Here is a 24,741-nt window from a genome sequence, read left to right as displayed (position 1 = left end):
GAATTCTATACTTATTACTTACTAACATTCATGGACTGTGGGGATGAATAGGAATTTTCATTGTCTTTTTGTATTAGAACATCACAAATACAACACCTCTCTATTATGTGGGGTATTTTGGTAAGTGGCATACATTGGTAAAATAATGCAACTTGTGTTTTCATTGACACAGAGACTAAAGAACATTTTTGAGTTATGCAATATCTTAACAACCACTTCCATTCTTAAACGGAGGCACAAATGAAAAACGCATTTTGGAATGAAGAGTATGTATTACACACGTACACACAACCAGACTTCCTGTAGTTCCAAAGATCATGACGTTGCCATGACGTTGCCATGGTGACACAAGGGCAGGTGATTATGTGCTGTTCAGCTGCAACGGCTTGCTAGGCTACCTGGTTGGAATGTATTTATATTTTACAATACAATTCAAAACAATACAATATCTGACCACCCAACTAACACAATTTTATTCCAGGAAGTTACCTCAATGTTAGTCTCCGCAAAGTCACGGTTAGGGACTTGTGGTGTCAATTGAGTAATGGCAGTATTTTGTTTAACATGCTTTTTTTTGCATGTAAAACCATGCTACATTGGCAGGAACTCCTGAACACAAGTGCATATGGATCAGATTTATACCATTTAGCAAGAATCATCCAGTACAATCAAATCAACATCAGATTAAAATGCATTTGTGCACACATACAATTCACTTCAAGTTACACTAGATAAAAGCAGTGTATTCATGGATATCTTTTTAAAGTAATCAAGAAATAACATGCCAGTTCTGTTTAGCGTGGCCCACCATTGTCAAAGCACTGTTTTGCCAAGAACACAGGAAGGGATCCCTATGTTCCTGGTTGTTTGAATGCAATTGTTGGGGTAGCGGTGAGGAAGGAACTTGTCAGGAATTTCCTCTAGAAGAGGAAAGTGTTCCTTTCCTCTTCAAAGGAAAATATTTGTTCGCAAAAAGAGCACAAGAGACAGAAACATTGGAGGAACGCTGTTGGAGGTTCATTAATGTTGTAGACATTTTGAGTTTGAGCACATTAAAGTGTTTATTGCTGTCGCCATTAAATAGAGATAGAGTTTGGAGGCATTTCAGTGACTGGAATCATTCAAAAGGTAAAAAATCGTGGTGTATGTTTGTGAGTGTAAAGTAGGCAAAGTAATACACATTGCTACTTGGTACTATATTACAAAAAAAGTAATTCTTGAGATGTTTATAATTCTTATTAACTGCAAGTTTCTTTCTGAAAGCTATGGTATAATTTACCAATTCTTGTTTTGATTGTCAACCTACAGCCTGAAAAATGTACATAGGATACTATGTACAGTAGTAACTGAAGTATTGTTTGCTGATTCGAATGCTACTTACCATTTATGTTAAAATCTCAGATGTGGGGTGAATGTTGGGTTAATACGAATGGTATACTATACTTAAAACATAAAACATAAAATGGAACGAAAGAAAGGGATTTTCATTTAACAGATTGCATTGTCTATAAGAATGCTAATTCCTGGAAAACTGACTATGCCAGTTCACATACAATTGCTCTTCTGTGTCTTTTATATGTTTACTAAAATGACAAAATATCTGCTTTTCATTCTGGGCATAATCTCATACAAAATACTTTTTCTAATAATGAACCAGACAATAAATAAATAAAAATATAACAGAAAAAGTATAAAATATTTCAGTTGGCATTATGCACATTTTCAAAACATTGTCTGCTTTATGACGTGTATTAAGTGTGCAGACATGTTGTATCTGGAAAGTATTGCATTTTAATTATTTGGTATTAGGTTATTTAGGATCATTTCATTATTTACAGTGCATAGTAGGCCTACAAGATATGAAAGACAGTCCCCAATGAGACAGATGTTTGAGGATAATTTGGATAGCACTGGTACAGACTGTCATGTCATGTGGAGCTGAAGCAGATGGTGTCCTTGACTCCTGTAGAAATAAAAGGTGGATACTGAGTCCTATTGCATTGTTATAATTAATATTAGTAAATCACTTCACTGCTCATTCTGACGTTCTTCTGTAACAACAAAGACAGAACAAGAAATGTTTTGTTAAGTGAAATTACTGTACATCACAATACAATCAGCATCAGCTGATTGTATTGTGATGTACAGTAATACTGTAATGTATTGTAATACTGTAATGTATTGTAATTTTGGTTCAGCCCTGCACGGAACCAAAAATCTATTTGGTATTTTTATTCAGATTGTTCGTGAAGCTGTGTAACATCTCCATCAAGAATAAGGGGAGAGCACTGTCCTTTTGTATTTAAAATGCAGTACATAAATTAGCATAGTGTTAAGGCCACCTGGGGTGATTAAGGCAAGATAAGGACACTTTGTGATTAATCACCTCAGCGTTGGACTGTAAGTGGGGGAGAACTCATGTGGCAATGATTTCTGCATTTACAAAACTAGATCACTGGATTAGAGTAGTCATGTGTGCTCAAAGTTGGACTATTATTCACTTTACTTAATATGGCTATATACTATACTAATAGTACTAAATATAATACTAAATACTATAAATAAATGTAAAAAAAAACTTAAAAAAAAATTCTGTGTAACAAATGGTATGGTCTCCTGCTCAGTTAGAGTTCCTTCATAAAGAAGCTATTTGTTAACACAACATTATGTTGTTCATGAAGTGATCACAACATACCTGCTGGACAGGGCAAATGGACATATACACAGAATATGAGAAATGAGTATTGTATTTAGTTTTAACAATGTACAATAGGAATTAATAAACAGATAACTGTTAAATAATTACAGCTCTTAATACCCTTAGATAGTGTGCAAACAAAGGAGCAGAAACATCAGTCTTTTATTTACAAAAAATATTTGCATGAAAACAAAGGATGATCCATTCAGTCAACACTATGCCCCCAACTGCTGTTAAACTGCTGTTACTTGCATATTTCATAATAATTTAAATAATAACTAGAAATTAATATAATGTGCATCCAAGGTGTTAAATAAAAGCAAGGAGAATGTGAAAGTCCAATTAGCCCGAGAAATATCTGAAGAAAAAAAACATGTTGATACTGTACATGCATCTGTGACTGAGTGGCATGAATATGTAACGTATTTCTCAGCCTTGACTTATAATCACATGCATATTGGCAGTTAAGAAAAGGGCACATGGTTGGAATTAAGCTATAGTGCAAGGATCTTGGAGTGTTCCTTAACACTCTCAGAAAACAGTATTGGTAAATACTGGCCAGTACAGACTTCACAGGGTTCTAATTAACACTCATTAAACTACTGAAAGTAGAAAAGTTGTCTATTATTGGACTCTATTTTTCCTGAGCATGAGCAACACAGTTTCAAATAGGGCATTCATATTTCAGGAATGTTACGGAGAGATGCTAATGCTATGGGCTAACTGTTTAATGTTTCTTGGCCCAAAGATTCAACAGTCAAGTGGTGCACTCAGGATATGAATAAACCATAGATAGCACCAGTGGTACCGAAGCAGCAACAAATCCCTTGTATACAGCAGGAGAGAAGATGAGGCAGATGACATACACAGCAGCATATTGACATTTATCTTTAACAGTATGCATGTTACACTCACTTCTCCTCTCAGTCGTAGTGTGTGGGCTACCAAAGTCTCACGTGATACAAATGGGACAAGAAAAACACACATACTCACATATTGCTTCTATTTTGGGGTTTGCCATTCACCAATGGTCAGCTTTGGGTAATATCCTCAAATTTCTATGTAATGCGCAGACATCATTATAAACATATATCAAAATAAAAATATACAATAGCAAACATTTTACTTGCTAACATGTGCCATCAGTGGGCTGTATAATTCCAACCTTGTATTATTGATGGTCAAAATCTATCAATCACACATCAAGGGCTATTTGGCTTGTATGTGTAGTTGTGTCCAAGGACTTTCTCGTTTTCAACTCTCAGTGTATCATGTCCCATGGACTCCAGCTGATGTTCCATATCAGTTAAACTGTCCACATTTTCCCACTAATCCCAACCCCCTATATTTTAGTTCCTGTTTTTTTTGATAACTGATAACTGAGATAACTGATTTGCCCCTGTGATAAAAACATCTTTGCATGCCTTCCTACTGTATATAATCCAAAGTTTAAATGAAATAGAATTTACCTCTGACATTGAAATGTGTGAAGTTAAGATTTTTGGGGAAATTGGCAAGACAAGTGTGTTGTGTGTTTGAGGCTTTATCACCATTTATCTTTCACCCGGGTTTAAGAATGATGGTGGTATAATAATCCTTCTGCATGGTTACCTGCACTGGGAGATTATGCCTGTCTCTCTCTCCTGGGAGTTTGTCAGATGTGGAGGCAACCTATATGTCTGTATGTGTGTGTGTCCCCGTGTATGTCCAGTATGAGCGTGTGCACGTGTTTGTGTAATTGTGAGGGCATGTGTTTTTTAGTTCATGTATGAAAATATTTGAGCATATGTGGATGTACGATAGAGCATGGTTGCGTGTCTTAAAGTGGGTGTACAGATTAATGTGTATGATGATTACAGTTGCTTGTACGCTTGCGTTAATACTTAATATACATGTTGGAAGAGATCCAGTGTGGGTGTATCCTCCACATACGAGCGCGATAGCCCAGTGTGGACCCTGCTACCAGAGAGAGTGATGGTGTAGTTCGCTGGGGCTGCTTTCCCTCCTTCGCTGAGATTTGATTTACTTGTCTGAGGTGTGACCTCATCATCCAGGCTGTGTGATACCCCACCTCCCCAAGGCAGGATCCACATCAACATCATCAGCTGGTAGAAACTGGGCAGGGCTTGTGTGAGACATCTCTGATTCCTGTTAGTTTGACGCATGTGTGCTTGCTTGTGTGTGTGTAGGAGAGACACAGGGAGTGTGTGCATGTGTCTATGAGAGAGAGAGAGAGAGAGAGAGAGAGAGAGAGAGAGAGAGAGAGAGAAAGGTAGCGCAAGAGTGAGCGAGAGAGAGAGAGACAAAGCAATACAGCGTGTATCATGCATGTGCATTAACCGAGTCCCAGCAGCGGCAGAGGCAGAAACAGCAGCAGAGAGAGAGAGAGAGAGAGCGAGCGAGAGAGAGAGAGTTAGAGGGAGGGAAGATAAGCTCGGTCACAGAACAAAAGCTGCAGAGACTGTTCATGGTCTTAGCTTATGCCTTCTAAAAAAGAGCAGTGGGGTAAAGGAGCACAATAGAAAAGGCACAGTGACACTGAATCCAAAGCGGCTTCTTCTCCATGTTTTTGGGGATCCTGCATTCGACTGCCCTCATCTCCAAACAGAAAGGATGTCCGTGTCGGGGAAGAAGGACTTTGACGTGAAGCAGATCCTTAGGCTCCGCTGGCGTTGGTTCAGTCACTCCTCCCAGAGTTCTGCTGGAGGGGGAGGCGGAGGTGGAGGAGCTTACATCCAGCAAGAGGGCTTCGACCACAGGGGCACACCAGTCCAGAGTCGGCTCAAGAGTCACTCCCGGGACAGAGGTGGGCTCCGGAAGAGCAGCAACAGTCCAGTCCATAGTATCCTGGTGCCGACTCCTGGTCCCACACCTGTATGTGTCAGGGCAGGCCGTCAATCATGGCACAACCTGCACAGGCCCATCTACCACCTGGCAGCCAGCCAGGAGGCTCCAAAAACAGGTGATTCCTCCAACAACACTGAGGAGGCAGAAGCCAAGAGCAACCTGGAGAATGTGAATAGCAACACAGAGGACCTCTCCGAGGTGGAAGCAGGAGAAAGGTATGACATTACTCAAGGAATTTCACTTGGGAAGAGACAGGATAGATGTCCTAAAGGAGAGTATATGAACTTCTCTGAAAATAACGCCTTGTTGTCAGTGATGGTAAAGAATGTCATGGGCTCGTATTCTGATTATTAATCATATAATCTGAGGAGTTACTTTACCAATTGTTATTTGATCAGGCCTTTGAGCTGTGCCACGGACCAGGATTCTTTTTTTAATACCTTACTTTGAACTTGTACGTATGATGTTTTGCATGTTGTCTCAGTAATTAACCAGTTAGTTGCATGAAGCTATCATTTTCCAATTAACTTTAGTGAAGCAGCTGTCCCTATCCCTCACCTGGGGATAGTTTATTTAGTGTTCATGGGGCTCAGCCAGGCAAGCCAATAAAACATCTTCTAAATTATTCATTGGAGGGACATCAAGGTTTCGCATGTTACTTTGTGCTCTTCTGCAGATAACGTGTTACTATTAGAAGCTACAGTAGCTCTTTAGAGTTATTCATGATATCACCCAGCTACTGAGTTGCACATCTTTTTGCACAGAATGTATTCACCAAGCAGAGTAAGAAGTGGTTACAGGAAGAACAGCATTACATCACAGAACACTGGTGCCGGTTGCTTAAAAGAGAAAGCAGAAGAGAGGGAAAGAGCAAACGCATTAATTATCCACACCAGAGCAAATACCACAGTTCACATGAAACCCCCATTCTGCGGTTTGCCCACTAGAACCCATTCCAATTCCAACATCCTCCTCTTGCCCTCATATACTCTAGGTGTTTTTTATGCGGTCTGTTCATATGGCATCTTATTTTCCCCTGTGTGATCTCGCGCGGTTCTTGGAGGTAAACAGGTGTTGTAGGAGCAGGTTGTGTGATGTCTGGTGTGCACTAAAGGCACCTGTCACCAGGATGAAAAGAACTTCACTCCTTTCATCTGTTATCTGGCACACTTAGGCGGATTGGCCCTTGTGTGAGATTGACTACTATTTTCTTTAGTGGATGATGGAGTCTTCAAACGAACGCCTGTCCGATTCCTTGTTCAGGGACTAGAGACTTCTGTATGTCCTGAACGTCATCATAAACATCACAAACCATTTTCAGTCCCAGTATGATAATCTTTATTTTAATTTCCATAATCCTAAACGACTCCTGTAAATATGATGATTTATTATGAAATTGTCAGCTGCTCTTCAAATCAACCACCCAATGGCCTATATTGATAGCTGCTTATGTGCTCAGCATGAGTGCATAAACAAAATAACACAAGATGCGCATGAATAATATTCAGACTAGAAAATACTGTCTTACATATCTTCCCTGTTGGAATTATTTACAGTTAATAATAGTTTACAGTTACAGTTTTTTCTGCCGGGTCATTGAGTTCACTCATTAGAATATGAACAAACATTATGATCTTACTTTATGTCACTTTTTAAATATCAAATTCATGCCCATCCTTAGCTTTTGTCCCCAAATCATTTGACATTATGCTATATAACTCTAAAATGAGAGGAGATGCAAATAGAAAAAGCCTCTAGAGGTTCTGGATGACAGCCTCCATGAATGAGCAGCTATATTTTAAACCATAGAAAGATATTTAAATCACAATTTCCTACTATATAGATGAATTGATTATGCTGTCAGCATCTGTTTTACATAATCATTGAATAAGGGAGATTTTTTTTCAACCACAGCATTTATTGAATCAGTAAACCATGGCATTTGGGTTGCAAAGCATTTTCAACATGGAACATAATCGTGAGAAAGATATTTGCAAGATTTTCAATGAATTGGTACCATGTTGTAAACATGAAGTTAAGATAGTCCTATCATCCGCAGTATGTACCTCGATGCACTGAAGTGTGAAGTATGTCCACATTACAAGTTATTGCTGTAATGTTCATCCTCAGCCAAAGCAGATGTGTGTGTGACAACGATATACACATTCATTTGCGCCAACTGCCGGTTGCTCCCATTACGTCTCACTTCATAAATCGTTGACACGTAATTTTTCACAATCTCACAAGGCTATATGTAGAATACAGAAGTGTTGCGTGAATCTTGCAAAATATGTTCATCATATTCTCTGGGACTAGCATAGAAAGTAAATTGGGGTTTGTGTCCTGAAAGTCCACTTGTTTAATGGGGATACATTTTCAGGTGAAGTTTTACTTTAATTAGTGTAATCCTTTTGTGACAGTATATTTTTAGTATGACAATTTGCCTTCAAAGCCCATATGACATAATCTACTAAATGTTTTGCAGCATACTTAATAACATACTTAGATATGTTTGTGTTATGTGCATGTTTCTCCCACCTCCCTTTGTCTGGAGAAATATGATGGAGCTCAACCCAAATGAAATAGGAACCCTGACCTCCCTATAAAGAGCCAGAGGTTAGAGTCAGCAGCTGTTCGTTTGAATGATATCTCAATTCCCTCTTGATTGCCTTGGAGTAGGAGTCAGACCACACCTTCCCCTGTCAACAGCTGTAACTCAGAGCATTCCTTGATTCCTTCACCTACCACAAGGTTTATAAGGTCTGACTTGGTAGCTGACACTTAGATAGATGTTGTTAAAACATAATACATTAGGTGACAAAATTGACTTTTTGTATGTTGAGGAATGGCAACCTTGTGAGCGAGAAATTATTGTACACTTTTTGTGATGTCATACTATGTCATGGTTTCACAGTTTGCTGTCAACACTGACAACTCAATTTATTTATGATAACAATGTTTTCGAGGGTAGATTGAAGTGAAGGACAGTGAAATCACTGTGATCAGCCCCTTTGCTTTCCCATCCTACAAAGGAAATAACAGAATAGACTGCATCTTATGCCAAACGCTCTTGTATAATAGGGTTCAAAGAATTTTCCTGGAATAAACTTGAATCCAATAATGTAATCCCTGACACAGCTTTCCAAGTATTTCATATGCATATGAATTAGAAAAGACCACAGCTTAGTCCACCAATGCCTCTAGGCAGTCTTATTCAATCATTTGCATTCACAGTTGAATAACAGAGTTTTGGCTTTAGGATGCTGGTGTGCAGTACTGGTGTAGAAAATATGGACGGCATAAAAAAAATATTCAAAATATGAGAGACAGACTGATGCTGTGTTGATGTTCCCCTTCAATTTCACTTATTTTATTTCTCCTCTTTCAACAGACAATTTGCAAAGTGCTTTAGCATGTGTACCAAGGTTCTTTACCTTGTACCATGTATGTGTTCAGTACTAATACACTCCATGGGCAACTTATCACATAAGTAGAGCTATGAGAAATATGTGGTCTAATCTAGTCACAGCAATCCAATGTTTGTTTGTTTTTGAAAAAATGTTCAACAGTGGTGCCTTAGCTTAATATATAGGTAAGTGTGTTAATCTGTCCGCGACTCTAATTTACACCAGACACTGATTAATTGTAAGTAACATATTGTAGGTATGCGTTAGATCTCATACTGGAGGCCTTGGACTTCAATCCACAAAGTAGCTAGAGGGAAACATTTAGCTGAGACCAGCACAATTTTCACTTAAACATAAATTCCCACTTTCCAGAAAAATTCCCTTGGCATTATGATGCAGCCTCAGCAGTATAATCACAGGTAATCTCTGGGAAGGGATTCCAAATCTCTATAAGGAATTAACTGTAGCCCTTACCACCGCAAAATACTCCTCTATGCTTTAACGGCAAAAAAAGGCAGCTGTTAAAAACATATTTCCTATGGCAACATGTTACTATCGTAGTGTTTCACCTCTCCCAGCCCGTTTGATTCATATGTTGAGAACTGACACCAGTCTTCCCGCACAGTCAAATCTATTAATCTCACTAATTCTTGGAACCTCTGATTGATCACTTAACATTCTAGCCTGCCTAGATTTTCATCCTCCCTGATGTTATATTCAATATTCAAAATATGAATCAATAACTTACCAGCAACGTAGTACATCATCTATCACGCCTGGGGGTGAAATTATGCTGACATAACTTTACAACATGACTTTACTAGGTTTCTTTACAACACATGGGGATTGGTAATAGCAGAGAAAGATACATGGAGGCAATAACTCATTTCCATAAATCTCTTTAGCAATTTCCTCCAGGGCCACCACAGAAAAAAAGCATGTGGTAATTTTTTGGGCTTGATACCTCTCTGTTCTGGGGAAATCAAACATTAAGAACCTAAAGCCACAGGCCTACAGTTACAGGTGCCTTTCCCACATTCCTTATCACTATCAAATGTTTCAAATGCAGATGTACAAGAAATTGAATCAGGAATAGAGATTAGCTGTCAGTTTTGCTGATTGGGGGGGGAGGAGGGGTTTAAAGTGAATGAATTTACCTCTTTCTCTGTATGTGCAAATCCTGAACACTAACATATTGGGTAAAAAGGACAGAAACAGCAGGATATTATAGACTGTTGTATGTGGATTATGGACTTGGCATGCTACATGGGTCTTTGTCTGCGTTGATTCTCAACCAACTCAACTGCCTTGAGGGACAATGGGGATTCTGTAATCCATTTTGAAAGCGAGCTCCCGCTGTACCCAGGGTTTTTCCCTGCTCGTACGAGGATGGAGTTGACACATTAGTTAGAATAAGACTCACTGTCCCAACAGGAATTATGACTCATGCCCCTTCCTGCTCTAGGCTACCCTGAGGATGACAAATACATCTAACATCAGGGCCCCAAACCATGCAGCCTTCTTTAGATAACAACACCATTAGCATAAGAGCACACTAACAACATCTTCAGACACTTTAAGATATATTTTGGATGCGCCTGCAAAGATTTGTTCCCTGATTTAATTAGTTGGGTTCAGGTGTTAAAGCTACCCATGAAGGCGTGTAGACAAGGTGTTTGGAGGGTGGCGTGTGTTTGGATAAATCTCATTAATGTCTCTTTCTGAAAGTCAAGTCATTCTTGAAGGATGTGAGAGTGAATAGTATCTGGGTCTCTTCAAAACTCATCGTATTTGATGAATTTATTTGTAAACTTACATCCTATGTGTAAACTGAGTTACTGTTATACATGTGACTGTAATGTACTGTCTAGACTGCATTCTCTGTGGAGTCTGAGACAGTATTTCTGGTTTCACTGTTACATTTAACGGCCAGCCGGGGTCTTAATGAACAAACCTATACCCAAAGAAAATAAACACCTCAAAGAAATTTACTGCTCCCAAGAATGTGATACCAAAGCAATTAGTGTCCCCGAGATTGGTGGGCATGAAAAGTCCTTACAGCATGCCTTGCAGCAGTCACAAAGGTAATGCATCTAGATTTTACTGCCCAATTTCGTATTCAGTCTTGTTCAGTTTTCCTATCCAAGAGTCCTGAGTCAGATGGGTATTATCATGACAGGGCAATAAATTATGCCTGTATTTAGCATAAAGCATCCCAATAAAGGCCTAACTATTGGGTACGGTTAGAAACAGCATGTCATAAAAACGATTCCCCAAGGAGGAGTAGTTTCTTGTGATGATTAAAATCAAGATACCAAAGTTTTACGCTGAAACTTTGTGGCAGTTTGTCTTTACAAGTGTAGTGGGGACACTGCTTCTTCTTTCCTTGAAATGTTGTTTTGTTCAAAGGCACATGTTTATAATAGTAATCTAAAAGGTGAAAAAGATCATCAAATTGGTTTGAGTCAACTACAGTAATGTATATGGTACAAACCGCATTATACCATTATAACATAGTGGTGTTAGTGGTATCAGGGTGTCCTGGAATCAGGAAGCCATTACTCAGTAGATGTTGACAGCTGTTCATTGCCAGGAGAAAACAAAAAAACTTTGAAAACTATAATTCTCCAAAGAGGGGCAGCATTCGACTTCAGTTAATTCCCCCAGACAGTTTGATCCATTTATGCTGTGTAACAAACAACCCTAAATGTCAGCAAGTGGATTATTCTCCGTGAAGGACACACCAGTGTTACTGACCTAGGTTATTTCTCCACAAGTAGGAGGGATTATTTAGGAACTGTATAACAGCATGTAATCTGTCTGCCTTCAGGGAGAGGGGCTCAGCCTTACCACAATACTGTGAGGAAGATGCCAGCTCACTTGCAAAATCCCTATCTGTCCAAAAGACACATTGTGTTCAGACGACTGGAATTGGCCAGATTGTATTCAAGTCCCATTGGAACTTCCTGGGTCTTTATCCACTTATTTAAGGAGTTTTTTGTCCGTTTTAATTTCGGCCCGGAATGACGAAGAGGATGCCCATACTGTAGACAAGCTTGAATCTAAGAATCACATTTGTCCTTAATTTAATGAAAATTCAAGTTTGACTCAAAGTTGATGTGTTGGGAGAAAAAAAATGATTCACAAGTAAAAAAGAGCTGAATGTAGTCTTGAATAGTAATGGGACATATCATTCTTCAGTTGAACAGAAAAACATACCGATTTAAGATGAGTTTCAAAAGCATCTTAAAAAGGATCAAAGGTTAGTTGGTCATGGTCCTCCTCTTTCTCTTTACAGGTTGACTCTAAGTAGCTACTCAAGGATGAGCTCCAATTGCTCTGATGAGTTCTTCCAGGCTACGAACCATGCGGAACAGACCTTCCGCAAGATGGAGACGTATCTTCAGCACAAACAGCTGTGTGATGTTCTCCTGATCGCAGGAGATCATAAGATCCCAGCCCACAGGTCGGTGACTGAACTTTAATTGAATTGCATCCACCTCCACTTTTGGTTTCAGAGCTCACAGATCAACAGCATAAAGTTGTCAATACAGGCATAGGCTCATTGATTAACTTTGGTAGTGTGATCTTTCGCTTTTCTGAAATCTGGGAGAAAACTAAGGATCACTTTTAATTACAGATCACTCTTTGTGCATAAGTTGGTCTACTTATCAACAAACAAGGCAGATACATCTATAAAGCATGGGCTCTCTGTGTGCGTCTGTGTATGACAACTGGCTCAACCATTGTGCATGTAATGACTTCTGTAATGAACTAAATGTCTACATGGTTGTGGGGGTAAGACAGTTTAACAGAGAACCAATATAATACATTTTGTTCAACATGACCTAAGCAATTGATAATGCAAGAAACAGCAGACAATTGTAGGCTACATAATCATTTGCATGAATGCACCATATAATTGGCAATTTGTTTAAAATAATGAGAAATGCTTTCATGATGTGCATAAGTGACTAGATTATGTGGAGGTTGAAGTACTTTTGAGAATTTCAATTGTGATCTGAGAAATGTAGGTACCAAAGCCACTGAGAAGAACTGTCATCACCAGCTGCATGATACGCAATGAACTATATATCTATAATTCCAGAAATCTGTGTGAGTCTTAATTACTGACTGCATCATGGGCACTGTGCCCTCTCTATAATTCCAGGACTCATTGTGTGTGTGTCACCTACTTCATTACGGGCACTGTGCACTATCTATCTATAGTTCCAAGCAGGTCTGGACTGGGACTGAAAAACAGCCCGGGACTGTGAAACGCACACTGGCCCATGACAGTGTATATTATGCTATATATATATATATTTTGCATTATGCCGCGGCCGTTTGACCGGCCATTCGGGAAATCTCCCCACTCTCCCGATGGCCAGTCCGACCCTGGTTCCAAGAATTATAGATAGATAGAATTCCACTTATCTGATTGAACAATACTGTTTCAAGAACCTGCAAAATCATTGAAAAGGTTATTTCACATACATGGTGTGACTCATGCACACTAGAACAACTTCAGAACCCAGCAGGCCTCTGTCTCTAACAGTAGACGCTGGAACCTTAACACACACATCTCGTTTAGAATGGCCAAGCTCCTTGTAAATGAAACCGCATTTATGACACTGGCAAATCCATAGGGAATAACACAATAAAACATGGTCACATATAATTGTTTATGTTGGTTTCTCTGTCCCTTTTAATATTCATGCAGACTTGTCCTAAGTGCGGTCTCAGACTACTTTGCTGCCATGTTTACCAATGATGTGAGAGAGGCAAAACAGGAGGAAATCAAGATGGAGGGTGTGGATCCTGATGCCTTGAGATCATTGGTTCATTTTGCTTACACTGGTGAGTGCTTGTAAAACCACTCATTGGGTCCCATAAGTAGTTATTGGGCTTTCTGTGTGCTCCAATGATTAAAAAGACCAGTAAAGCCATGTCACACTTAACTGTTTTCATTTGGTAATACTATACATGTTTTGGCAATGATCAGTTTTTATTTATATTTTTTATCTCTGGGTTAATCATCTTGTTTGTCCGTTTTTTGCCAAATGCTTTAAATGTTCTCTCCGAACCGGGATTGTCTGCTTCACTGAACAGGTGTCCTTGAACTGAAGGAGGAGACTATTGAGAGTTTATTGGCAGCTGCCTGCCTGCTCCAGCTCTCACAGGTCATCGAGGTCTGCTGTAACTTCCTCATGAAGCAGCTCCATCCTTCCAACTGCCTGGGGATACGCTCCTTCGCAGATGCCCAGGGATGCGTGGACCTGCTCAATGTGGCCCACACCTATACCATGGTAAGACATATTCACACACTACGTCTTACCATGAAATGTAAACATTGTTCATGTAAGTAGAATGTCAGTACAGTATACATGTGTGAATCAAAACATCTAGTGTATACTGTATTTATACTAAATTGTGTCGATACATTTTCTTAAGCATTAGATATTGGAATGTATTGTATCAATGCTACAGGTAGCCCAGATTAACAGCTTTGGTACCTTATATTTAGTATTTAATAGGCACCATCTTCCCATAAAACTGTAAGTGTTTAATCATGATATAAATAGGGAAGGTATTCTCAAGTTTCAAAGCACACAAATACCTAAAAACATTGATACAAACAGCAAACATTTGAAAGTAAAATACATTGTGTATGTCACACCAAAATTTGTAGAAAATGAATTTTATTTTTTTATTTTTTTTATTTAAGAGCTTACACATTTTCCTATTTTCTGTAAACATGCCACTGAATTCTGATTAGTTGACATGGGATAAAAAGGACAATATACAATTTGAAAAAAAGCTCAATCTATTCACACTATATAGTAGCTGTTGTTTCGAGATACCTAGCATGGCATTATTTAAGTAAAGAATAGACTTCCCCAATGCTTTCGCAGGATTTATTTTGTGTGGTGATATTGAGATCTATAGCACATATTTGCCGGATAACGTCTTCACCCAGCACGGAAACAACTTTGGAAAGATAGCAGTTATCTCCTGAAGGACATCTGCTCAGCCTGTTTGCACAGGGCCCTTCCAGGACTAGGAGGTTAATCTAATCATCCAGCACAAGAGCCACTGCTTCCTGTTCAATCGGTTCAATAATGACCACGGAGAGAGCAGGGACTTCCTGGAGCTCTCCCTCGTCCTTCGGGTTCCAAGAGAACTGCCCTGTTTGTATAAGCTTTGCTTTTCCTGGTTTTGCACGTCGGGGGACCAAAGAACATCCTCATTTTCTGTAAAAAGTGCAATTTTCCGTCCTGAAGCCATTTCATTGTTCCAAACCAGGTCCCAGGTTATCCTCAGATGACTGGAAACATTTACCCATACCAGCACGCCCACATACTCATGTGATGTTTGTTGTGTTTGTGAAGAGCAGCCAAAGCATATTCAGTTCTGAGTCAAGTTTATCACAGTATTATAATATCAATAACACGATAGAAAGTATTAATATTCTGCTGCTGTAAAGTACCTCCTTCTTTCTCTAATCATCCCTTACCATAGATCAATGTGAATATCCTAATGTTCCCCCACTGAGTTAACTAATTTAAATAGTACATGCCTTTAAATTGTTTTGAAATCAGTGGTTTGCTGTGTGGTAGAATTCATGTATACATTTTTTTCATCAGCATTTCAAGGAGGGTAATTACAAATAACAAATCTATACATATGTTAAACAGCGAGATGTAGCATCTCCTTCAGTGGATCAATGAATGGGCCTCATCCCATTAAGCCTGTCACTGTTAGGCTCTTAAAGCCTATGCCCATGATAGATATGTTCAAGGCACTGTAATTTGTTACAGATTAATGATCAATAGCATTCCTGTTTTTCTTAATTGTTAACATACTTTGCATCAAGGAGCATTGGGTTTTGTGTTTCTTGTTGTGTGATAAATAATGTGCAGAAGGCTTGTTTCAAGGGGCGCAGGGCCAAGGCTCTCCCTGTACTTCTTTATGTTTTTATGTCCAACATTACAAAGCAGTATAAAGCGTAGTGTTTTATATGGCATCATCTCTAATGAAAGTGTCCAGGGACAATGTCCTTGTAGAGGCATTGAAGCGGAGCTGTACGATTGCTTGAGCTTAGGGCCAGTGGATGGGACATCAATCTTTAGCAACATGTGTAGCTATTATACAGAACTCATTTTCTGCAAAACCCTTATTGGACATTTACGTCAATGTAACTCTTTATGTTTCTGCCTTACCTTCTTTCAATTAACCCACACACCATGATTAGTCACCAACTCCTTAATGTGTCTTTCTACATTCACTGTACCATACACTAGGGCTTTGCCAGAGAGATTTGTCTGTAATAACTTAAATTATGAGGGTCTCTTTGTTGAGTGGACTCCTCAAAGCTGTACCGATGATATTCAGCATTGTCCACATGGTAAACTTCAGACTCAATCAGAGCTTTCTGTTTCCTCGTTGATACAAGAAGAACTGACTGAGCTCTTCTGTGCCTCATCTCTGTTCCAGGAGCATTTTCTGGAGGTAATCCAGAACCAGGAGTTCCTCTTGCTCCCGACCGCTGAGATAGTCAAGCTGCTGTCCAGCGATGACATCAATGTCCCCGACGAGGAGACCATCTTCCAGGCGCTGATGTTGTGGGTTAGGTACGACGTTCAGCAGCGACAGCAAGACCTGGGGCTGCTCCTGGCCAACATTCGTCTACCCCTTCTACCCCCACAGGTACAGACATATGCAGCATATGGTGTACAATTACACACACCAAACCTTGGTCAAATAGCACCTGGGACTATGAAATCCAGAAATGTATTTTGTTCCCCGGCCATGTAGACTGCATTCTTGGTGGAGGTTGCTTTGTGAGGAACATAATATTCAACAGTGATTTTATTACAAGAGGCAAGCTTTCTCAAGTACTTTGAATGAATCTATCTGACCCCAGTCTTTTGAACATATTGACATAAAATAACTAAAAGGAAGGTTATAGCATGTAATATAATACATTTCCAGAGTAGCCTTGGTTTATAGATTCTGTCTGTGCTCACGAGGTTTTGATTTTAGTTCATTATTCAACTCTCATTACCATACCTCTGATTCCATCTGTCCTCTGTCTCAGGCATATTGTATCTGCCCCCGAGGACCATTTCATACTCAGCACATTCACTAAATAACTCTCCTCTTCCCATCTAGCTCCTAGCCGACTTGGAAAACAACAAGATGTTTTCGGATGACCTGGAATGCCAAAAGCTACTTATGGAGGCTATGAAGTACCACTTACTGCCGGAACGTCGCCCGATGTTCCAGAGCCCCAGAACCAAACCTAGAAAGTCCACTGTCGGAGCTCTTTACGCTGTTGGAGGAATGGATGCTACCAAAGGCGAGCCTGTAGTTTTGAATAATATTTGTGAATACTGTAAAGAAAATTGTGCAATGGAAAATGTTTACAATGACCTATACAATTGATTTGGTTCATCAAGTCCAATGAAGCAAATATACCAAAAGTGTAAAGTCCGAAAAAAGGCTAGTGCACCTCATATCGTCTCAAGTCATTGATCTTTGTATGGTCCTGACCACCTCTTGCCAAATCCATTACATGTCCTTCTCCTTAATGGCTCAGGACTATTATTACAGACACACAGGTTTTATCAATGTGGCCATTAAGAAGATGGATGTCCTGTAATGAAGTGATGTCAACATGTCAGGGCATGCTCTTACAGTTACAGAGTACAAGCCTATTAATGTTCTTTTGTCCTGCAGTACCACACAGGGTCTACACATCTAATGGAAATTGAGCATATTCACCACAAGCTATGTTTAGTTAGAACAGTAGTTCAGTACAGTACATAATACTTACTGTAAAGCAGTAACAAGTCTTACAATTTAAGACAAACAGGTTGATGTGCTTAACTTGTTTTTTAAGTTTCTCTTTCATTTTATGGAGGAATCGCTATGCCTGTTTCTTATGTTTCATTTAAGCTTTGTTTTAAATGATTACCAGAGATAAATGACCATTCTCCATGCATAGGCTCCACAACCATTGAGAAGTATGACCTAAGGACCAACACCTGGATACAGGTGGGCATCATGAATGGGCGCAGGCTCCAGTTCGGGGTGGCGGTCATCGATAACAAGCTCTATGTGGTCGGGGGCAGAGATGGACTCAAGACCTCCAACATGGTGGAGTGCTACAATCCCATCAACAAAGTGTGGTCCACAATGCCCCCCATGTCAACACACAGGCATGGCTTAGGTCTGTTTTTGAATTCATTACTTTAGATTTATACTTTGAAGCGGTTCTTGTGCCAGTGTAATATCTGTAAATACAACAGAACACAAACAATGTACATTAATTAAAAAGCATAGTAAAAACAAGTCCATTATTAATCTATTTAAACTATTCTACTTATCATGGTAGATCTTACAGCACATTTCTTTATAGGTCTAATGACATACTTTTCATTAGACAGCCATTCATTGATAGTTTAGACCTTGATTTACTTCTACTTTATCATGGTGGGTATTCTGGCAACTTCTCTCTGCCTTTTCCCACATATTTTTCTATTTTATGTTAGACATGGTTTGATACACAGCTGGACAGAGCTGAACTAGTATAACAGGGATATCTTGTCAAGTATTCAACTCGCTCGCCTTGTGTGGTTGAAGGTAGCGGTGAGCATGGTTGCCCAAGAGATAACACCTTATAGATTACCTGCAGGTCTCTGATCTTCACTGTTGCAGATATCTCTCCTATTTTGCTCACGTCGTGCACAGTTTTGACTAAAGCTGTGGTTCTTTCTCCCGGCCTTGGGGTCCACCCGCTGTGTACTTCCAGGAAAAAGAAGACAGAGCTGTGCTGTCGTTTTTTCAAAGCCACATCAACTGGTCATACAGTAAACAAATGTAATTTTCTGTGAAAAGCATTTGTTTAAAACATATTTATAATGTTGAGGGCGTGAGTTTACATTTTGAAGTCCCCATCAAGGAAATGGTATCTATCCTGCTTAAGTGACCAGCAATATATTAATCCAATTGCTTCATTGCATCCTTTGTATTGTTGTTGTTGAAACCACTTCCCTCTGTGACCCCAGCATGGGGAATAACAATCCATTTTACATTCATCTTGCAGAACACATTCAGAATCACTTCCATAGCTATGACTCATCTGTACTGTTGCCTATTCCAGCTGTTCTAAAAATGAGTTCTATAGCCTCTGGTTAGAACTCACTGTACTGTAGGAAATGTCAAAGAAAAAGATACCTTAGAAATCTGGATGGCAGTCCTCCTTTTATTGTTATTGATTATGCAGTAGTGAGGAGAGGTTTAACGACATGACATTTTATCGGTGTCTGGAGTGTTTGTATGTGATTTTGCTATTAAGTAAACTATGTAGCAAAAGTAATTAATTTCCCAAACGATCCCACTGGAAATCATAAAAAGGTTAGAAAGACGAACAACCTTGTCATCTACATTATTTGCAACGCTCCTTTTTGCCACTAAATGACTGAATATCTACTCTACTCGCCACAGGTATTGCTGTGTTAGAGGGTCCTATGTATGCTGTCGGGGGCCATGATGGATGGAGCTATCTGAACACGGTGGAGAGGTGGGATCCCCAGGCCAGACAGTGGAACTACGTGGCCAGCATGTCCACCCCACGCAGCACCGTAGGAGTTACTGCACTCAATGGGAAGTAAGTCACAGAACTAAAGCCAATGGCTATCTCATACTCTCTATGCTAACCTGTTGGAAAATGATGTCTGCTTAAGATGCAGGGCATAACGTAACTCTTCCTAAGTCCCCACAAAGCCACGCGTACAAAGCAAGAGGCAAACTTGTACTGTCTAGGGTTATAATTTTATAGTGAACACTTCACATAAGTATCTGTATTTCTGTGTGATTACTATTGTGGAGTGTGGCAGGTTCTGTACTTAATCAACATCATACTGTACTTAAACTCCGCTGAGGGCTATCATTATGGTAAGGTAGGGCTGCGATGCTTACTGTGAGTGCAGTGTAGGTGGGTTTCACAGTAATATGAGCACACAAGTGTCAGCAGCACCAACATTATTGCACTCATGGTGACACATTGACACACACCTATAAATGTCCTTGGTCAGTCAAACAGGAATGCCCTCATCATTTCACACTAAGAGCCGTGCCTCAGCTAGAGCCAGATAGAAAATACAGGAATACAGAGACCTGACAAAGCATTCTCAAATTGAATAGGTCCTAAAGTTATTTCTGCAACTTGGTCAAAAATAGACAACAAGGAAGTTCTTTCCTCAGCCTACACTTCCCTGAAAGGCCATGGGAAGGATACATTATCCTCTAATATGACCCTGCTGATGGACGATGTTTTCGAAGACAGGGAAATGAGCATTGCTCAAGGCCTAGTTCTGCATCTGAGATGTAAAGCTTATTAATTTTTATTTTAAAAAAATCCCCAAAACCTGGCATCAAGATGAACCGTTTGTCAATAGAATATAACAATAAATGAAACAAATATGATAACAAAATATTTCAAACATAATATGTTAGAAATGTTAAAAAGCTGGTTTTGCTTTGGACCAGCTTTGTAACATATCTAACATTTTACAATATTCCAGATTGTTTGCAGTTGGAGGCAGAGATGGGAGCTCATGTTTGAGATCCATGGAATGCTTCGATCCACACACCAACAAGTGGAGCATGTGCGCGCCCATGGCAAAGAGGCGAGGGGGGGTGGGTGTGGCCACCTACAACAGTTTCCTGTATGCGGTCGGAGGCCATGATGCCCCAGCGTCAAATCACTGCTCTCGACTCTCGGATTGTGTAGAGAGGTAAAAGATGTCAAAATGTTACAAGTTCTGGGTATAGAAAAAAGCATGTTTCAGAATTTTTTTTTGTTGCAACACTGGTGCAACATGGAATTCAGAAGTACATGTCAAGAAAATGGGTGGGAAGATTGAACCACAACCATTTTCTCTTCTTCTCTCAATTTTTAGCATATTTGGGCTATTGCTTGGCAGCGTATGCGTCAAGCAGTGCATAGTATGGTGTCTAGTTCCCTCTGCTGGCTAAATAGTAAATTGCAACCAGTATGCTCAAGCTCCTAATATCGCTGCAGTGTTTGTCCACAAAATACATAGTTTATTTTTAACAGAGTGACTGTGATTTCTTCCAACATATTGTAATATTCCCTCAGTCTAAACTAGCCTCTTACTAAATAACCATCTATATGTTGGCGACATTTATGAATATACAGTCTGTACTATAGTCCTATAGGCTTCTAGTCCTAAATATTTTGATTGGGTTCTAAAATATCATGTCATATCATGTACTGTAACAGACAGTTACTTTCATCTCTCAGACTCCAAAATAGCCACTGTCTCAGTTTTGTCCTCGTCTGCCCCTGCAGGTATGACCCAAAGACAGACACATGGACAACCGTGTCGTCCCTCAGTGTCCCCAGAGACGCTGTTGGAGTGTGTCTGCTGGGAGACAGGCTCTACGCTGTGGGAGGATATGATGGTCAGTCTTACCTGCACAACGTTGAGTCCTACGATGCACTGAACAACGAGTGGACTGAGGTAACCCAGAATGTGTTTGAACTCACACCGAAAGCCAATTTGATTCCCCTTTCTGCCACAAAGTAATTTCACAAACCTCTTGCTGTATTTCAATAAAAGTTTGAGACTGAGAGACAGACTGTTCATTCCCCTTCTCTGTCTCTCAACAGGAGGTGCCGCTCAACATTGGCAGAGCGGGTGCCTGTGTTGTGGTAGTGAAACTGCCTTGAGGACTTAAAAAAAAGAATTCTGGGAAGAGGTACAAAAAAAAAACTACACTGGACATGCAAGCAGGAGATTCTCCACTGAGAATCACTTTTCTTTGTTTTTCTACTTGGAAAACACTAGAAACACACAAAGCATTGTTTTGTATTAACAACTTTTCAGACAACTTGAAAGGACATTTAATTGTTAGTAAGAATGCACCATAAATTCTCAACATGATGAACAGATGCAATTTGTAAGAAACAGTGCCATGCTTTTGTCAGTATGCTTGTCTGAAATCCTTTGTAAAATATAAACATAGGACAAATAAAGCTATGTTTAAAATTAGTTATCCTATCGGAGGATTAGTTTTACATTTATAAAGTAAAGTGACATTATATATTTGTCTCATCCCATATATTTTTGAGGTTTATATATTCCCTTGTATTCCTCTCTTTTAGCCAGTTGGAAAGTATGTGTAATTTTAATACATTTGAAGCTTCTGTAAATGATTGAATTGACTTGACTTCATTTGAGTTCATTAGCTGATGCTCTCTGAATACGTCCTTTTTTATTCTTGAATTAAGTGTTTTTGAAGGACCACTGTGAACACTGTAATTATTAAGTTTGCTATTGCAATACTTGTGTCTCCAATTGGAGGAAATTGCTCATGCACAGGACTCTGCTCAACACTTAGTTTTTAGTCTGGAAATAATGTCCTAACGGACCTTTACTAAAATGTTTCTTGATGGAAGTTGTAGCTAAATAACACCAAAGTAATTAGCTTGTATTAGTCATGTACACTTAAAAAACTTTTACACAATTGTGGAGATAAGAAATGCAGTATATCATATTGATATTTAAAGTCATTTGCAAGCTTGCCAAAAGTATGTCATATTTATACACTTTCTAGAGCTAGGCCTGCCTGGTAGGGGTAGAGGCAACACATTAAACCATTATCAGGAATTAAATACATGCTATGTGTATAAATGAGTTTCTATACAGTTTATTTCATTGGGAACATATTCAATGATAAACACACTGTACTTTTCTATCCCGTTATGTGCTAGCAGTTGGTCATGAAAGTCCAAAAATGTAATCACACTAGTCAAAATTGTTGTCACCCATTGGAACAAAATAACAGTAACATATAATGTAATTTTGATTAAATGAAGAAAGTTAGGGATGACACTTAGGTATTAAGCTTCTGTGGTTACAACTAGGCATTACACTGTCTGTTTTGTTAGAGTAAGGCTTACAGTTGGTGAGGGTTTCTAAGGTTAGAATAACTCCAGGACCCAAAAGCAAAATTAAATCGCTAGCACTTTACTGGGATCAAAACCAGAACCCTTAGGTTAAGCACAACCTATTTACAAAAACTTCTGCTGTGTTAAATTAAATTATATTCACATTTCCCTTCAAACTGCTGATGCTATTCTAACATGGTTAAGTTTCAGAGCATGTTCTATCTCGGACACACAGTATGTGCGCAAATGGGAAGCATTGTGTACAAAACAGCATATGCTGTGAAGGTGGTGGGGAAGATATGGAGGACAGATGAATCTCCGGATTACACCAACTGAGTGAAAAGCTTTTGGCTCTACTTTTGATGCAGACCCTTACTATCAAACATGAATTTACATGTCTATATGTATGAAGAAAAAACAACAGTGAAATTTATTTTTTATTTTGAATTGCATCTTGTTACAGACTACTAGAAATATAAGAAATTCATACATTTCCAATGCCCTACAAAAACAGAAAAAATCTGTCTAAATTGCCACAGCCAAAATGTTTAGTACTGTAGGCAATAAATACATTATGAACCAGGCTACAGGGTACATAGCCTAGAATTATGGGAGAGTTATGGAATGACCATTGGCTTGATAAGTGATTTCTGAAATTAAGTAGCCTTGTCAGTTAAATAACAATTTCCATAACTTATTCAATATTATTCATATTATTTGCTCAACAAATCAACTAAACAGTGTCCCAAAAACGGTCAAAATAGGTTATTTCAAAAGTTTTGTCAGTGACAAAATCATGTTTAGAGAAAAACTCGTCTTTTAAGGAACTACAGTACAGCTACTTTCCCCAGGTCATTTGGGTCTTCTCTGTAGAAGGTAATTTTTGAATAACTACCCATTGTACTGACAATGTGTTTTGAGGTGTTGTGGCATCAGAGGCCATAATTGCCCCGGGAATTAGTTTATATGATCGTTTTTTGTATTTACTGAAAGACATTGTGATTGTGAAAGTTGAACATTAATGTTGAAACTCTTTCTGAGTAGGATGATTTGTAATAGTAATAATGACATGCTTTAAGCCAAACTATTGATTTCCATCATGATTTTATATTGCATGCTGAATTCAACATGATACAATGTATGAATACTTTTTTGGTTATTTGTTCACTACGGATACTGTTACTATTGCCTACAAACAAATAAACAAAAGGAATGTAATACATATATGGTATCTAACTGACTAAAACATGAAAAACATATTACCCATACCGATCCAAAAAGCTTATGCCGGAACATTGAAGATTTGTTCATGTCCCAGCAAGCTCTAATGTGGTTAACTTTTAAGTTTTGTCTTTGCTGTTTAGACTAAGCAGTGGCATTCCCCTTGGTGCACGGTAGGCAGTTCCCTGTTGCATAGTGGAACATGTCAAAAGATTGAAAAAACAGTCCTGCAGGAAGACAAGGTGAGGAGGTAGGGGTGATGAGGATGGAGGTGGAATAACTGCTTGTTCTCCCAACTGCTTGCCCTACTTCCCAACCCATTCTGAAACGAGAGCACTCCTATGGCTACAATGTAAATGAAAACAAAGCTTGCAGTGCAGTACCTTCCTACTGACTTTCCATGTATGGTTACTAGTTTACTCATTTCCTACTATGTCACATGCATGTCAACATGTCAACAAAGGTCTGTGAGATCAAGTTGTTTGGATGCTCAGCTCTTCCTCTCCAAACATTGTTTAATCACTCATGATTGTATGAACACTTCATCAGAGCCAGGTACCAGGTACCAGACCCAGGTACCAGAC

General features: G+C 39.1%; 1 protein-coding gene across 3 annotated transcripts; it reads left to right on the top strand.

Moving 5' to 3' along the window:
* Positions 1-936: 936 nt before the first annotated feature.
* klhl4 (kelch-like family member 4) lies at positions 937-24,156 on the top strand. Of its 3 annotated transcripts, XM_062476427.1 has the most exons (12): positions 937-1,128; positions 5,307-5,760; positions 12,251-12,418; positions 13,676-13,812; positions 14,065-14,261; positions 16,450-16,662; positions 17,128-17,314; positions 17,963-18,187; positions 19,465-19,627; positions 20,544-20,756; positions 21,335-21,506; positions 21,656-24,156. In XM_062476427.1, the coding sequence occupies exons 2-12, from the start codon at positions 5,312-5,314 to the stop codon at positions 21,713-21,715; spliced, it is 2,184 nt and encodes a 727-aa protein (XP_062332411.1). In that variant the 5' UTR covers positions 937-1,128; positions 5,307-5,311; the 3' UTR covers positions 21,716-24,156. The 3 variants fall into 3 exon arrangements, with proteins under 3 accessions (XP_062332411.1, XP_062332412.1, XP_062332410.1); XM_062476428.1 differs by lacking the exon at positions 5,307-5,760 and having other exon boundaries at positions 942-1,128; XM_062476426.1 differs by lacking the exon at positions 937-1,128 and having other exon boundaries at positions 3,893-5,760.
* Positions 24,157-24,741: the final 585 nt, after the last annotated feature.

This window comes from Osmerus eperlanus, chromosome 13, assembly GCF_963692335.1.
Source record: "Osmerus eperlanus chromosome 13, fOsmEpe2.1, whole genome shotgun sequence".
Classification (NCBI taxonomy): domain Eukaryota; kingdom Metazoa; phylum Chordata; class Actinopteri; order Osmeriformes; family Osmeridae; genus Osmerus; species Osmerus eperlanus.
Note: the sequence above shows the minus strand (reverse complement) of the source record. Positions and strands in the feature narration are given on the sequence as shown.

What these genes read in the sequence shown, in the direction of transcription:
- klhl4 (XM_062476426.1), top strand. Translation starts at nt 5,027, where the DNA reads ATGTGCATTAACCGAGTCCCAGCAGCGGCAGAGGCAGAAACAGCAGCA. An exon ending in GAGGTGGAAGCAGGAGAAAG is followed by an intron (nt 5,761 to 12,250) that starts GTATGACATTAC and finishes TTCTCTTTACAG; the next exon opens with GTTGACTCTAAGTAGCTACT. An exon ending in AACACACAGGCATGGCTTAG is followed by an intron (nt 18,188 to 19,464) that starts GTCTGTTTTTGA and finishes TACTCGCCACAG; the next exon opens with GTATTGCTGTGTTAGAGGGT.